At 32.6% G+C, this 15,440-nt stretch overlaps 3 protein-coding genes across 34 annotated transcripts in view; all 3 read right to left on the reverse strand.

The window, feature by feature from the left end:
- LOC107435958 (putative disease resistance protein RGA3) overlaps window positions 1–15,440 on the reverse strand; it is a 55,945-nt gene that overhangs the window by 32,797 nt on the left and 7,708 nt on the right. The window lies entirely within an intron of this gene.
- Window positions 4,710–5,483, reverse strand: LOC107406033 (large ribosomal subunit protein cL38). Its single transcript, XM_016013122.4, has one exon. The coding sequence runs from the start codon at window positions 5,350–5,352 to the stop codon at window positions 4,990–4,992; it is 363 nt and encodes a 120-aa protein (XP_015868608.2). The 5' UTR covers window positions 5,353–5,483; the 3' UTR covers window positions 4,710–4,989.
- Window positions 10,531–13,956, reverse strand: LOC125422989 (uncharacterized). Of its 2 annotated transcripts, XM_060816995.1 has the most exons (6): window positions 13,027–13,956; window positions 12,095–12,302; window positions 11,728–11,779; window positions 11,200–11,456; window positions 10,857–11,119; window positions 10,531–10,739 (listed from the first exon to the last, which is right to left on the reverse strand). In XM_060816995.1, the coding sequence occupies exons 4-6, from the start codon at window positions 11,359–11,361 to the stop codon at window positions 10,601–10,603; spliced, it is 564 nt and encodes a 187-aa protein (XP_060672978.1). In that variant the 5' UTR covers window positions 11,362–11,456; window positions 11,728–11,779; window positions 12,095–12,302; window positions 13,027–13,956; the 3' UTR covers window positions 10,531–10,600. The 2 variants fall into 2 exon arrangements, with proteins under 2 accessions (XP_060672978.1, XP_060672977.1); XM_060816994.1 differs by having other exon boundaries at window positions 11,200–11,779; window positions 13,027–13,955.

Here is a 15,440-nt window from a genome sequence, read left to right on the forward strand (position 1 = left end):
GAAACTTCCAATATCCTACAAATGACTATTGTCAAACTAGATGAAGTAAGTGTGATGGTGTCAAAGTTTGCATTTTCCATGGAACGCCTCTTTCTTTCCAAGCTTTGAGAAGGATTAGATAACCCTTTTCTTTTTTTTTCTTTTTTTTTTTTGGGGTAAAAGCTATCTCCATTACAACGTAATAATAGGAGACGTAATTAATGTTTCGTTCAAAATAAAAGCCAATACTTCACAAAGCATTGTTTGATATGGTATCGCTAAAATTACCAAACAAAAACTGATGCTTTAAAAAGTGTTATCTAATATTTAAGAAAAGTCTACGCTTTTTATTAATAAAAAGCCGCTAAATATATTTAAAAAAACTGACAATTTTCTAGAAAAGCATCACTATATGTATAGTAATAACCGACATTTTTATTAAAAAAACTTGCTAAATATATAATAATAGCTGATGCTTTTTAAAAAAAATATGGTTAAAAATCTAAAAAAAGCTAATGCTTTTTCTAAAAAGGCATTGGCTATTGCATAAATTATTAGCGGATACTTTTCAAAAAAGTGTTAGTAAAAATTAATGCAATAGTCAACACTTTTTAAAAAAAAGTCGGCTTTTCTCCTCTTATTATTATTATTTTTTTGAATGGTACTTTAATATTATCAAATTTGGATTGTTTAATAGCTAAGCTTCATGAAAATAATTAAAATAAATATTTTCATAACCAAATAATATTTCAAATAAATTAAATATTTTGTATATGCATTAATAATTTTTTAACATAATTTTTTCATGTGTAGTATGAGGATGTAACTTGGTCATAAGATAATATCAACCAGTTTAGAGCTAAATGGGCATCAATTATGATCTCAGACCTTTCATTTTAATGGGTATGATAGTTTAATTGCTTTTGTCTGTACATAGCTATATAAAATAGTTGACCAAATTGTAAAAATATTACATGAGTTAATATTTAATTTATTTGAAATATTATTTTGTTATGAAAATATTTATTTTAATTTTGTTATCTTTTAATCATTTTGCATGAAGCTTAGCTATTAAACAATCCAAATTTGACAATATTAAAGTACCATTCAAAACGAAAGAATAAAAATTAGACCAAAAAAGAAAATGGGGGCCATTTTACCATTTTGGTCTATTCTAATTAATTTTTTTTCATTTTTTCATTTTAAAATTTTTGGCCTGTAAATGGTCTAATTTTTTTTTTCCACTTTCTTAATTTTTATTTTGGTATTTGGCATAATTATTTTTAAGCTATGGTAAATAAGGTTATTTTTGTTCGATTAAAATTTTCAATATTATTTTAATTTTAATTTTTGATCTAATTTTAAGTCAAAAAATATTTAATTATGATTGTTGGTATTTTAATTTAAATAAAAAATAAATAGATATAATTTTTCAGATAAAAACTATAAATATAAAATGAAAAAATGTATTTTTTTTAAAAAAAAGGGGAAAAAACTTTATTATTTTAGAAAATAATTATTTGAATTTTCTAATTTTTGGCTTGACTTTTGTGATGGTATTTTGGTCTAATTATTTTTAATTTTTGGTTGAATAAAATTATTTTCATTAGACCAAAAATTCAAATTTCATTTTAATTTTTCTCAATCTAGTTTCAGATTCAAAAATAGTTAATTATGATTGTGGGTATTTTAATTTAAATAAAAATTAATGGATACAATTTTATAAATAAAAAATCACAAATATAAAATGGAAAAATAAAAAATGTATTTTTGTTAAAATTTAAAACAACTTTATTTTAAAATATATATTTTTTAATTTTTTGGTCTAATTTTTATTTGATATTTTGGTTTTTGGTTTGGGCATAAAAAGTTGTTTTTAATTTTGTAATAATTAATATTATTAGATCAAAACTTCCATTTTTTTAACTGTTACTTTTTTGTCTAATTTTAAGTCCAAGAATATTTTATTATGATTGTGGGTATTTTAATTTTAAAAAAAGAAATTTATACATTTTTTTTCAAAAACAAATATAAATATAAAATGAAAAACAAATGTATTTTTTAAATTTTTTTAAAAATATTTTTTTATTTATGAAAAATAATTATAATGTTATGCTGATATGGGTACCGTTAATTTTAACAATTAAAAATAGACCAATTTGCTATGTCAAGATCCAATGCACCCAAATCAATAAATTGTTAATAGCATTATTGTCTTTCTATCATTTTTTGGAAGGTAAAAGTAACTACAAATTTAAGTAAGGGGTCTTTATGACATGTCAAAAAACTGGAGGTTTAATTTGGATTTATATTATTTATTAAAGGTATCAGTGAAATATTTAAATATGGAAAACTAAAAACGATATTAATGATAATTTTCCAAAATCATAAGGTTTAAGTATAATAATAATAAAACTAAGGGATTTAAATGAAATTTTTTGTATGATAAATGTACTCGGGTTCCATAGGGTGTATCAAAGAATGTAGATGTACTGATAAAGAAACATGAATACGAGAACTAAAATTTTGTCATTAACTTAGAATAAAAATTAACAACTAAAGATCTCAAAAATCAATAAAGCGAGTATCGTTCTCAACTTCGATATGAAAGTTACTCACAAATTGCGACCAGTAATGATGATCTTGATTATAAATTGAAATATTAGAAATCACTCTTGTACTCTCGTTCCTTTCAAACGAAGCAATATTCCTCATGAACTTTGTCCAAAAATTATATTAATCATTTTGTTAACATCCACAAATTTACATATTTATATATTTATTTATTAATTATTGTTGTATTTGTATAAAAACATAAACGGTCGCCTACTTCATACTTGTGGTGTTTACATTGCTTTGTTTTTTGGTCTCTTTATCAATATCTCAGCCTTTGTAGATTGATTGGCTGTTGTTTTCGTTTCTTTCTCTTTCCATTTCCCTGCAGCAAATCCTTGAGTTGATGAGAAATTCTCGAGAAAAGAAAGAGGTGTTAGTTTAGGTTTTTTTTTTTTTTTTTTTTTTTTTTTTTTTGGCTTTAGATATGATATGGGAAAGAGGGCATGACAACGAAGAATGAATTTCAGTAGGCACAATGTTAACAACAACTGGGTATCGTGCAAGTCTTTTTTTTGTATTTTGGCCTATATGAGTCTCACATATTTCTGTTAAGCTAAAGCGATGAATGTTACTAAAATAATATTAATTTGACATTTAGGAAAAGTGCAAAAGGGAGATTTGCTTCATGTTAAACTACAAGGGACAAATTGAAACAACAAGAGGGTAATTTGTAATTTCTCTACTAAAAACTTTCAATTTACATTTTTGACGTATTTGTTGGAGCAGGGGAAGAAAGTTGAATGACTAATCACCTTGCGGATTCGAGGTTGCTGGTTCGATTCTTAGCAAGTCCTATAAGCTTCTCATGTGCATGTTAGTATGCTCAAATTATAGCTGGTAGAGGGGGCTGCAAAAATTATATATTGATTGGTTTGGACTCCTAGAAAGGTATGAAAGACAGACAAATGGTATGCTGATCCAAACAGCTTTGTGATACCCATCAGAATTTTTTTTTTCAATCTAAAATAAAAAAATAAATGTTGGTTCAATTTGTACACAACCATTTCAAATTTTCATTATTTTTTTTAATCCAGAGCATGCACTTTTAGCCCCTGTTTTGGCAGGAATGAGGAAAACTATCGGAGGAATGAAAAACTAAAAAATGAAAAAAAAAACTCATATTTTTCCTTCTTCATCCTCTTTTCTTCACTAACCAAACAAACCATTTTCACTCCTACTTTTTCATCCCTTTTCTCTCTCTCTCTCTCTCTCTCTCTTCTTCTACTTTTTCAACACAACAAATAAAACTACTGGCTTATTACCAAAAATAAAGTTAAAAAATTAAAAAACAAAGCTCCTGGCTAGGCCTTTTTTTTGGTAGAACATTTTTAGGCTCGGCTGCTTTTAATTCCCTAAATTTAATTCCCAATCTGCCTAAATTTTTCCAATCTATATAAGGATTCGATATTTTAACGCCAAGTTTTCGTTGGCAAGCAATTGGGTAAGATCATTATAGTAATTGATCACATATGGTAAATGTTTTAGGTCTTACATCATTTCATAATATTTATTGGTTTTATTTCAGCAAAAAATAAAAAATAAAAAAATATATAAATAAATAAAAACATTTATTGGTTTTAATTTTCAAATTTTTATTAAAACTGGAAGATATTCAAATGTAAAATATTAAAACTGTTTTTTAAATCTTACATTTAGGTGAAAAACAAAAATTGATACAGAAATTTTTTTAAATATTAAATTATATAAAATTTCATATTAAAAAATATTAAAAATATTAATTTTAAAATTTTATATTTTAATATTTTTTATATTAAAATTTGATAGAATTTAATATCAATAATGTGAGATTGTTTTTAAGCATTGTTAATCAAATGTCAAAAAGATCCAAATTACAATAAATTAAAAACTTAAAAATTTAAATTATAAAAATTAAAAGATACTAAAATACAATTAACTTTTAGGAAAGAAACAAACATGCTCATTAGTTTTTGAAATTTAATAATTATCTATCATTTCAAAGGCTGAAACCATAACTTCATTTTATATGCGTTTTTTTTTTTTTTTCATTTCCAATTTTCAAATTCATTATCTTTTTTTTTTTTTTTCCTTTTTGTGGGGGGGTTTTTCCCAAAAAAATGAAAATGCTATAAGTATAAGGATGCATTCAGAATTAGAAGCACTGTGTTTTGTCCATCTGGGTCACTCCATTTGCACAGAGTACTATCATCAAACTGGTTTTGGACAACTCATAGCTTCTCCCAAGTCCCAGCAAACACATCATTAAACCCTCAAAACCAAGCAAAAAAATACACACAACACAGAATTCAACATATTCAACCATTCAGAAACAGTTCAAAATCCAAAACCCAACTCTCCAAAAACATATATATATATATATATATTTTTTAAGTAGAAACATACAACGTAAATGTTTTATCCACTTGGTGTGGCGGGCTGAGCTTCGGGAGGAGGAATAACAGAGACTTCAACAGCAGCAGAAGCAGAAGAAGAATGATCATGGGAGAGCAAGGTCCACTCGGGAGGGAGGGGAGGCAAGGGAGGGTAAACGGTGGGCTTGCGCTTGACGTCCCATGGCTGAGTCTTGCGTGGCCGAGTCTTCCTATGGTGCGCCGTGGCCTTCTTCTGTGGCCTGGACGAGCATTCTATCACCAACCCACCAACGTGCCTTGGCGCTTCTATCCGGACCACACCGCCACTGGGTCCCAGTAGCAATGCTGTGGACGGTGGGTTACGCAGTGATAACGCTTGAGCACCAAACATGGCGGACGCGAACATTTGTTCCTCTGCCTCTTCTTCTTTCTTTTTTCGGCTCTGTTTCTCCCAAGGGCTTTTGGTTGATTGATTGAAACTGTAAAAATGGGTTTCTTTTTCTGGACCTCTCGTTTGTTTTTTTTTTTGCGGATTATATACGTATGTTATCTTTTGGAGAGTGCCTTTTTATTTATTTATTTTTTATTTTTTGGGTGATCGTTTATGTGAAAATTCTATGGATAACGCTGGTTAAATGTATTTTGTTCTTGGGCTTACTCCCGATGGGGTTTTAGGTCCAGTTGGTTCACTTTCCACTTGGGCCTTCTATTTTTTTCTAGCCATCTTTTCTCCAAGCATATTTCATGGGGAATTTGGCCCAATACCCCCATAGGACCGAGCTTCATGAATTTTACCCCCTCAATTCATTTCTTTTTTGATCTACCCCTCCAATCTTTTAAAATCCCAAAATACCCTTATGTGTTTTTTTTTTATATGTTTTTTTCTTTCCTTTCTTCGACTTTTCCCCTCCATCTCTTTATCCATAACCAGACCTTAGGAGCCCTCTGTTTCCTTTCATGAATCGGCCGGATTGTAAGCGTGGAGACTGCGCGTTTTGAAGGAGATGGTGAAGAGGTGACTCAGAGAGAAAACTGCAGGATTTTAGAGAGCCCTAGGAGCAGAAGCAGAAGCAACAGGTAGGCAACAGCTCTAATTTTGATTTTCTGTTTGTGGTGTTGGGATTTTTTTTTTTTTTGGGAAAAATTGTGAAAGTTGTGTTCTGGTTTTTTTTTTTTTTTTAAATAACGGTGGTGGTAGGCATTTCTTGCTGAGAGATATGTATGATGATATGATGCTGGATGGAGTACAGCCAAGTAGGGATACATTCCATTATGTCATCAGTTAGTGGAAAGGTGCTTTCATGTTTGTTATCATGGACTTTCATTCTTTCTGGAATTTTCCGTTTGGTTGATTTTGTTTTGTTGCAGGTGGATAAGCAAAATGCTCATTTCTTTGGTGTTACGATCAACGAGCAACAAGCCGAGTGTGGTATTGTAGAAAGAGTTACTTCAAATGCACAAAGCAAATTTAAGGTATGTATATTTCATATTTTTGCATTTAAATTGTTTATATACCATGTTTGATGACTATGAACTCTCTCTCTCTCTCTCTCTCTGCATCTGCATTTTCTTTTGTGTTGCTGGTGTGACATTAAATTTATAATCTAATTGCTTTATTTTCCAGTTACTTTATTTCGAGGAAGATGTGAATGGCGGTTATGGTTTGGCCCTACAGATACCATATCTTCTTTCCTATTGTGTCTCCAATCCATTTTCCATTTTATAGTGCATATGGTTTTTGCATTCTGAAAGCTGTCATGGTTGTTTAAAAAATTTGAAGCATAGATGGAGTCAACAGTGCCAATGATCATATACAATTGGTAGAAATGTTTTGTAATAATCTTGTCATGTTAAACTTTCTGCTGTTATATCCTTCAATTTCTAAGTACTATGCATCTCTAATTTATTTTCAAAGCATAAAATTGTGGCTGTGAAATTGTGATTTTGAATATCACACATGGGTAGAACTTAAAATTAGTAACCTACCTGTGAATGTGACAATGATGCTCAACTTCTCTTTTCAAGTGAATGTCATTGCATTGTTTCAAGTGGTCAAGTGGTATTGGTGTGGCATTTCAATGTATTTCTGTTCAGTCCTCTGACCTCATTCCTAAGGGCTTTCTTACTTGCAATTTGACTACAATCCTTTAAACAATTGACTTATATAATTGTACTATGATTTTATGTAGCATGCTTCTTTTTATTTTACTTTGGTTCAGCAAATCTTTACCTTTAGTCAATAATTTTGTCATATGGAAATGCTTTTTTTCCCCCCACCCCTCATCAAGCCATATAAATTTCAATATATATCATTGACACACAAAAATCATGACAGTCAATTGCCTATTTAATTAAAATTCATTTAGCAGAATCTCTTCCTATGCACATGCATTTGACATTAGTGTGGTCTCTTTACAGATGGATAATTGATCCTCCTCTGGAGGTCAATGTACCATCAAAACGCACACCATGGCCTGATGCCCCTCCTGAACTCCCTACCAATGAAAATGTAGTGTTGGGCATCCAAGACCCGCACATCTAGATCAAAGAGACGAAGCAAGAGAAAGCATGACACAAGAACAGTGGACACACAGGTCGCTTCAAAGCATTCTGAACAAATTTGAAAATCTTAGCATGAAGACGGCTAGAGATGCATGCTGCTGTGTGAATTTTAGGCATCATTCTTCAGCATCATAAAAAAATTTGAATTGCAAAGGCTTATTAGCACAGAGGCAGATGGCCTAACCTGGTATATGTGAAAAGAATTCTTCACGCTGGGCCAGTTGATAACAGGCATTGGAGTTTGAATTTTCACTTAATTTTTCACAAATTTTTTCTTTCTTTTATATATTTTTGTTTGGGATATCAGGATTCTGGTTCAGCATGAGGTATGCCAGCAAAGTCTTGCCGTGTCTGCTACCTTGTAGGACTTTGTATCCAATATGTTTCGAATCTTATACATAATCTTGGAACATAGGAATTATAGAGTTGTGTTCAGCTGGATTTTCGTAGAAAAAAAGATACCAAAATGTAATAAACAAAAAAGAAAAAAAAAAAAAAAGGAAACGTCCATATTTGTGAAAGGATCCAATTTCTTCCATATTCAGATTTTGTTTTTAGTTTTTGTACATGATTCTCTTGTCAATAACTGTTCACCATCGGTAATTCCCGAGGAAATCGTCGGTAAACTACAAATACCCTCTGGAAAAATTACCGACAGTTTCGTCGGTAATTCCCGATGGTGTACAGTACGGCATATTTTGCCAATTTTTTTGGACCCCACAAGGCCCTTAATGTGTGTTGAATGAAAAAACATGCTAAACATGGATTCTATAATTGTACTAAGGAGAGACAATCAAAAAATTTCATAAAAGTGTATCAAAGTTTGCAAAAAATTGATGACTGTTCACCCTCGGGAAATTACCGATGAAACTGTCGGGAAAATCCAAATACCCTCTGGAAAAATTACCGACAGTTTCGTCGGTAATTCCCGATGGTGTACAGTACGGCATATTTTGCCAATTTTTTTGGACCCCACAAGGCCCCTAAGGTGTGTTGAATGAAAAAACATGCTAAACATGGATTCTATAATAGTACTAAGGAGAAAAAATCAAAAAATTTCATAAAAGTGTATCAAGTTTGCAAAAAATTGATGACTGTTCACCCTCGGGAAATTACCGTCGAAACGGTCGGGAAAATACAAATGCCCTCTGGAAAAATTACCGACAGTTTTGTCGGTAATGTCCCGAGGGTGTACAGTGCAGCATATTTTGCCAATTTTTTGGACCCCACAAGGCCCCTAAGGTGTGTTGAATGAAAAAACATGCTAAACATGGATTCTATAATTGTACTAAGGAGAGAAAATCAAAAAATTTCATAAAAGTGTATCAAAGTTTGCAAAAAATTGATGACTGTTCACCCTCGGGAAATTACCGACGAAACTGTCGGGAAACTACAAATGCCCTCTGGAAAAATTACCGACAGTTTCGTCGGTAATTTCCCAAGGGTGTACAGTGCAGCATATTTTGCCAATTTTTTGGACCCCACAAGGCCCCTAAGGTGTGTTAAATGAAAAAACATGCTAAACATGGATTCTATAATTGTACTAAGGAGAGAAAATCAAAAAATTTCATAAAAGTGTATCAAAGTTTGCAAAAAATTGATGACTGTTCACCCTCGGGAAATTACCGACGAAACTGTCGGGAAACTACAAATGCCCTCTGGAAAAATTACCGACAGTTTCGTCGGTAATTTCCCGAGGGTGTACAGTGCAGCATATTTTGCCAATTTTTTGGACCCCACAAGGCCCCTAAGGTGTGTTGAATGAAAAAACATGCTAAACATGGATTCTATAATTGTACTAAGGAGAGAAAATCAAAAAAATTCATAAAAGTGTATCAAAGTTTGCAAAAAATTGATGACTGTTCACCCTCGGAAAATTACCGACGAAACTGTCGGGAAACTACAAATGCCCTCTGGAAAAATTACCGACAGTTTCGTCGGTATGTTTCCGAGGGTGAACAGTCATCAATTTTTTGCAAACTTTGATACACTTTTCTGAAATTTTTTGATTTTATCTCTTTAGTACAATTATAGAATCCATGTTTTGCATGTTTTTTCATTCAACACACCTTAGGGGCCTTGTGGGGTAAAAAAAATTGGCAAAACAATACGTACTGTATACCCTCGGGAAAGTACCGACGAAACTGTCGGTAATTTTTCCAGAGGGCATTTGTAGTTTCCCGACAGTTTCGTCGGTAATTTCCCGAGAGTGAACAGTCATCAATTTTTTTCAAACTTTGATACACTTTTATGACATTTTTTGCTTTTCTCTCCTTAGTACAATTATAGAATCCATGTTTAGCATGTTTTTTCATTCAACACACCTTAGGGGCCTTGTGGGATCCAAAAAATTGGCAAAATATGCTGCACTGTACACCCTCGGGAAATTACCGACGAAACTATCGGTAATTTTGCCAGAGGGCATTTGTATTTTCTCGACAGTTTCGTCGGTAATTTCCCGAGGGTGAACAGTCATCAATTTTTTGCAAACTTTGATACACTTTTATGAAATTTTTTGATTTTCTCTCCTTAGTACAATTATAGAATCCATGTTTTGCATGTTTTTTCATTCAACACACCTTAGGGGCCTTGTGGGGTCCAAAAAATTTGCAAAATATGCCGCACTGTACACCCTCGGGAATTACCGACGAAACTGTCGGTAATTTTTCCTTTTTTTTGCAAAATTTGATATACTTTTATGAAATTTTGGGATTTTCTCTCCTTAGTACAATTTTAAAATCCCTATTTGCCATGTTTTTGCATTCAACACACATTATGGAACTTGTGGGGCCCAACAAATTGGTAAAACTTGATGGACTGTACACATTCGGAAATTACCGACGAAACCGTCGGTAATTTTTCCAAGGTTTATTTGTTGGTTACGAAAAAGTGTTTCTGTAATTACCGATGGTGAATTGGGAATTATCGATGCACCATCGATAATCATCTTTCCTTTAATTTTTACCACAACCGAGGGTTTTTTTTTATCTTTTATCTTTTATCTTTTTTTTTCAACGGTTGTCATTAGTAAAGATAGGTTCAGCATATTAAGATAACATTAGTATAGACCGTCATAACATTAAACATACGATCTACATTGAAAGTTTATTAAAGTACAAATCAACAGCATATTTTTTTCTAAAAAACATAATGTCTTGCGGACCAAATGAAGGGTTCTCCTCACTACTCATGTACTCAATAAATTTCAGAGCGTAGACGCCACAATCACCCCTGCAGAATAGCATTAATGATTAGCATTAATGAAAACCAACTACGTGTATTTTCACACGTAACCACAATAAAAAACAGCAGCAATACAAGTTGTTTGAAATGACAACACATTCATACCCATTATCTTGGCGGGGTGCATCTTTGATCATGGTCATCGTGAATGGATCTAAAGTGGGAGACACGTCCGGATTCTTCCCGTAATATCCCCCATCCCTCAATAGGTAAGGCAGCATATACGTAAGGCATTCCGCATTCTTCAACTCTCTATTCTGGACATATTTATTTCCCATATTTGGATCGTATAAATCAATATGCCGGGCCTTCAAGTCCACACATGCTGCCAACCAATGCGCGCCTCCATTGTTGACAGGGATGTACACCTGCAAATTAGAACATAACCTCATTATCCACAAAATGGGAAACTTAGTGAGAATTTTTTTCAATATATGTATGGACTTACATAATCACATATCCGCCACGACACGCTAGGTTTGGGTGACCTCCCATGCACATAGTTACAAAGGGTCGCATCACATGAATATGTGCTACGAGATGCGCTCCATATGGGATAACGCCCTTTGATGGATGACTGCCAAATAATGAAATATATACAATATAACATATCATCAATTTATCATCAAGTCACTCCTGTCATCTAGCAACCTCGTGCGCAGCTCATTTCCTTTGGAAATTTGCAAATCATACATCGAAGGGTACCTACAAAACTTTAACCCACTAATGAGTGCGAATTCCCACTTCGTAAACCGCACTGCAGATCCGCCGAAGTTAAACTCCAGTACTTCTGGATTGTTGGACTCAACTTGTCTGCAAAGCAGGTGATGCACTAACTGACCAGAGAACCGGAGGTTCTTCATGTCAAGTAAGTGTCCAAAACATGTTTGTCTATACTTTTCGAGCTGCTCACTTGTGAGGACACTTGTAATTACTTTGTTCGCCCCTATTGGATTCCCGAATGAATGTGCCCTACCTTTATTTATATCGGCATCCTGCAACATCCGTTCCTTTGGAGCATCGATGGGCTGCAATATGAATTACATAAATGGAACTGACATCAACGATTTAATCATACCCTATTTTTCCACCCTAACTTGATAATAATAATTTCCAACTAAATCTTAAGACATATGGGTTCACATTTTTGCACAAGTGGTAATTACCGATGAAACCATCGGTAATCAACCTACAATGAACTAAAAAAAAAGCCCGATGGCCTATCGACAATTACCGATGGCCATCGGGTGAAGTTTTTCTTCAGTTTTCACATTCATGAATAAATACTATCACATGTCTTATCATTTACCGCACAAAATAACCTAAATGAATATAAAACTTACCGTATCAGATGGGGGAGAGGAAAGTGGAACGTGCCCTCGAAGTTTGGTGCTTTCCGTCTCAGATTTGGATTTCTTCCTAGTAGTACGTATACGCTTAGAGTCGGGTGCTGCTGCTGTGCTACCACCGCGTCTCTTACTTTCCACCTTCTTAACTCCCTTCTTCGGTTGACGTCGCAAGTTCCTCTTTGGTGCCATTATAAAGTACAACCTACAAATGTACATTGACAACATTAATAAACTTTTATCTACCTTTAACAACATTGTCAACTATGTATACATACATGTATAAATATCCGCAATCCTCAATTTCATACGCTCTCTTCCTAAGGATATTGTGCATGCCATAACATTTACTGAACATTTAATGTATAGCAGTGTGCATGCCATCTAAATATTTCTTTCTTCTTCTTCTTTAATTTTTTATTTTTTTCTTTTGTGGGGATAAAGTGTTTGCGTGTTTGCTTCTAGCTAACCATGTACCTAAAATTTTATGCATCGATCTTCTCTCTCTCTTTCTCTCTCTCTCTCTCTCTATATATATATATATATATCTATACCTTTAGAAAGTACTAACTAGTTTCATTTACATATAGCCCATAGAAACTTTTTATGCAGCCATCTAATGTATTTTTCTATGTAACAACTTGGTATATAAGGCATAAAACCTTAAAACAATGAGTTTTCGGACAAAACCTTACATGAATGCATTACAAAGCAAGTATTGTGTGCTAAGTGACAATAGATATATCTTTCTACACTCATGTAACCTTTTATAAAGGGGGCAACCCAATCAAGCCTAAGCATGGGAAATTTCAGACAACATTCTTACAGTATCAGACTTACAAACCTATATTAATCATAATGAGAAACAAGATCATATGCAATTGAATAAGAAATTAACTTATTTCTTAGATAAAATAAATGTTGTTTACCTTAACTTTGTAGTCAGGATAGTTATTGAGAGCCTTAAGCAAGAATGGAGTGTTGAGCTTAGCAATCCAACGAGCAGCAACAACCATCCCACAATATGCAAAAACCAGAACCAAATTGCTTATCCCATCATCATGCAAAATAAAAGAGAGGAAATGTACCACTGCACCACTAGCTGCTATTAGTGTGTCTTTGATGCTATGGGTTCCACGAATCAATAAAAGGAAGTATTTTGAATCTTTATCAAAGGAAGCATTTTGAATCTTTATCACATATAATTGTGAAAGTAGGCTACAGGAGTTGCAAGCATTATACTACTCAGTAACTGATATTAACCCACATCCGAATCTAGATCAAAAAGCCTGATTCGAGGTGATTTAAGCAGTCTGATTAAGAATGATTTGAAGCTATATATACCCCAGCTTTGGGCTTCTGAAGGAGCACATCTTCTTGAGAGTAGCCAGTGGATTCTAAAAACACCAGGAACGGCTTCTTTGAGACAAGAATATACACTTGCAACTTGTAGATACAATGCCTTAAGAAATAATTCAATTCAGCAATTATTTTAGGCCTTTGAGCTCTACACTGTCGGTACCAGCATATAAATTTGCAACTTGGACATTACCCTACAAAGCACCAATTACATATCAAGGCCACCGATACAGCAATATTAGCTAAGAATTCACACAGAAAAAATCAAAAAGACATAAATTTGATTTTTCATGGAGGGATGCTTTTTCAGGGAGGAAAGAAAAAAAGAGGTCGAGCAGGATTTTTAAGGGGATTATTTGTGGGTTTTCTCAGGCAAGAAGAAAGAAAGGAAAGTAGAGGTGCGAGGATTCAGAATTATTGGCTTTGAGAATGAGAAAAGGAAAATAAAGTAAGTTTTTGTTTTTATTAGGGGCAAAATAGGAAGCAAGGGGTAGATAAAAAACACTTGACAAAGAAGGGGTAAATATCGTCAGCCCTTTATTTTTGTGGGTATTGGGCCAAATTCTCCATATTTCATTCAATAAAGATGCTATGATTTCTCAGATGCAGTTTCTGAAAAGCTTCTTAGGAAGTTGTTTTGCAAAAGTTAAAAAAGTTTTGAAAAATCATTATAAAAAATTACCCAAATATGGTCGAAAAATACTTTTTTTTTTTTAATTTTTTTTTCCTTCTAATCCGCAAATATGGGAATTGCAACCCTACTTTGGATTCCGGATTTTCAAATTCTGTTTGATATGGTTTTTGGGATTCTGCTTGTGGGAGTTTAACTTGAGGCTCTAAACAGTACTTTTTAAAGTGTGTAGATAATTGTTTGAAAAAAGTTTTAGTCCTTCAAAAGAGTTGAAAATTAAAACCAATGAAGTGTAGTTTTTCAAAAAGCTCTTTTGAAGAAACAAAAATTGTAAAAAATACATTATAAAAATTTTATCACATAAGGCCCTGAAATAAAAGCTATAGAAAATACATTCTCCAGATCATGTTTGTATTTCGGTCTTTATTTTTTATTTTATTAATTATTTTTTATCAATGATCTAATATGCAAGTAATGAATTCACATTAAGGAATTTGGTACTTTTCATGTATTTGGTGTTCTTAAATTGATTTTTTTTTTTTTTAAATATTTCTCGATATAAGAACTTAGTACTTAAAACATTATTTTGTTACAGACGACTGATGAAAACAAAGATTTGCACCTAGCAGAGTTTACTGAGAGTGAGTGAGTTCTTGACTGACCATATATGCATTTATCCCCTGTTTCCTCCCCATTAACTTTCTATAGGATGTTAATAAATTTTAGTTCCTAATGTATGATTGAAGGTAATATCTATTTTTTCTCTTCACAAACTGGTAGAAGCCATATGAGAATATGTAGCTCAGCTAAGAAAGGTGGGCAGAGGACAGGGTAATGATTCATGTATGTTGAAATGATACTTCATAAGCTGTAAAAAGAATTTCGTCTAGAAGTATACTTTTTGCATAAACCTTATGCTAGCATATGGGACAGTCTAATGTTTGAAGGGATTTGATTCTTTTCTGAAACCATTTATTTTCCATGTGAAATTCTATGTTCCTCAATTCTTTTTCTCTACTATAGCGAGCATCAAATTTATTTCTGAATGCTTGTCTTGGCATAACAATTTAAATCTTTTATTTATGAATTGATAAACTGAGGTTTCAAGAGATGCTAGTAATATTATATTGCATGTATTGGTTCACCTAAATTTTATGAATAGGTTAATGGGGAATTTGAATAGACTAAAGTCTATAGACATGAATTTTCTTTTTGGCTCTTAATTCTGTTTATCTCTTGAATATTTGTTTTACTTACATACATCTTGGAAGATACAAAGTTGTTTTCTTGAGTAACTCTGAAATGTTCATCAATTGTGATTTGCATGAGGCTGTTAAGGTACTGGATTTACAA

This window comes from Ziziphus jujuba, chromosome 5 (assembly GCF_031755915.1).
Source record: "Ziziphus jujuba cultivar Dongzao chromosome 5, ASM3175591v1".
Taxonomy (NCBI): Eukaryota; Viridiplantae; Streptophyta; class Magnoliopsida; order Rosales; family Rhamnaceae; genus Ziziphus; species Ziziphus jujuba.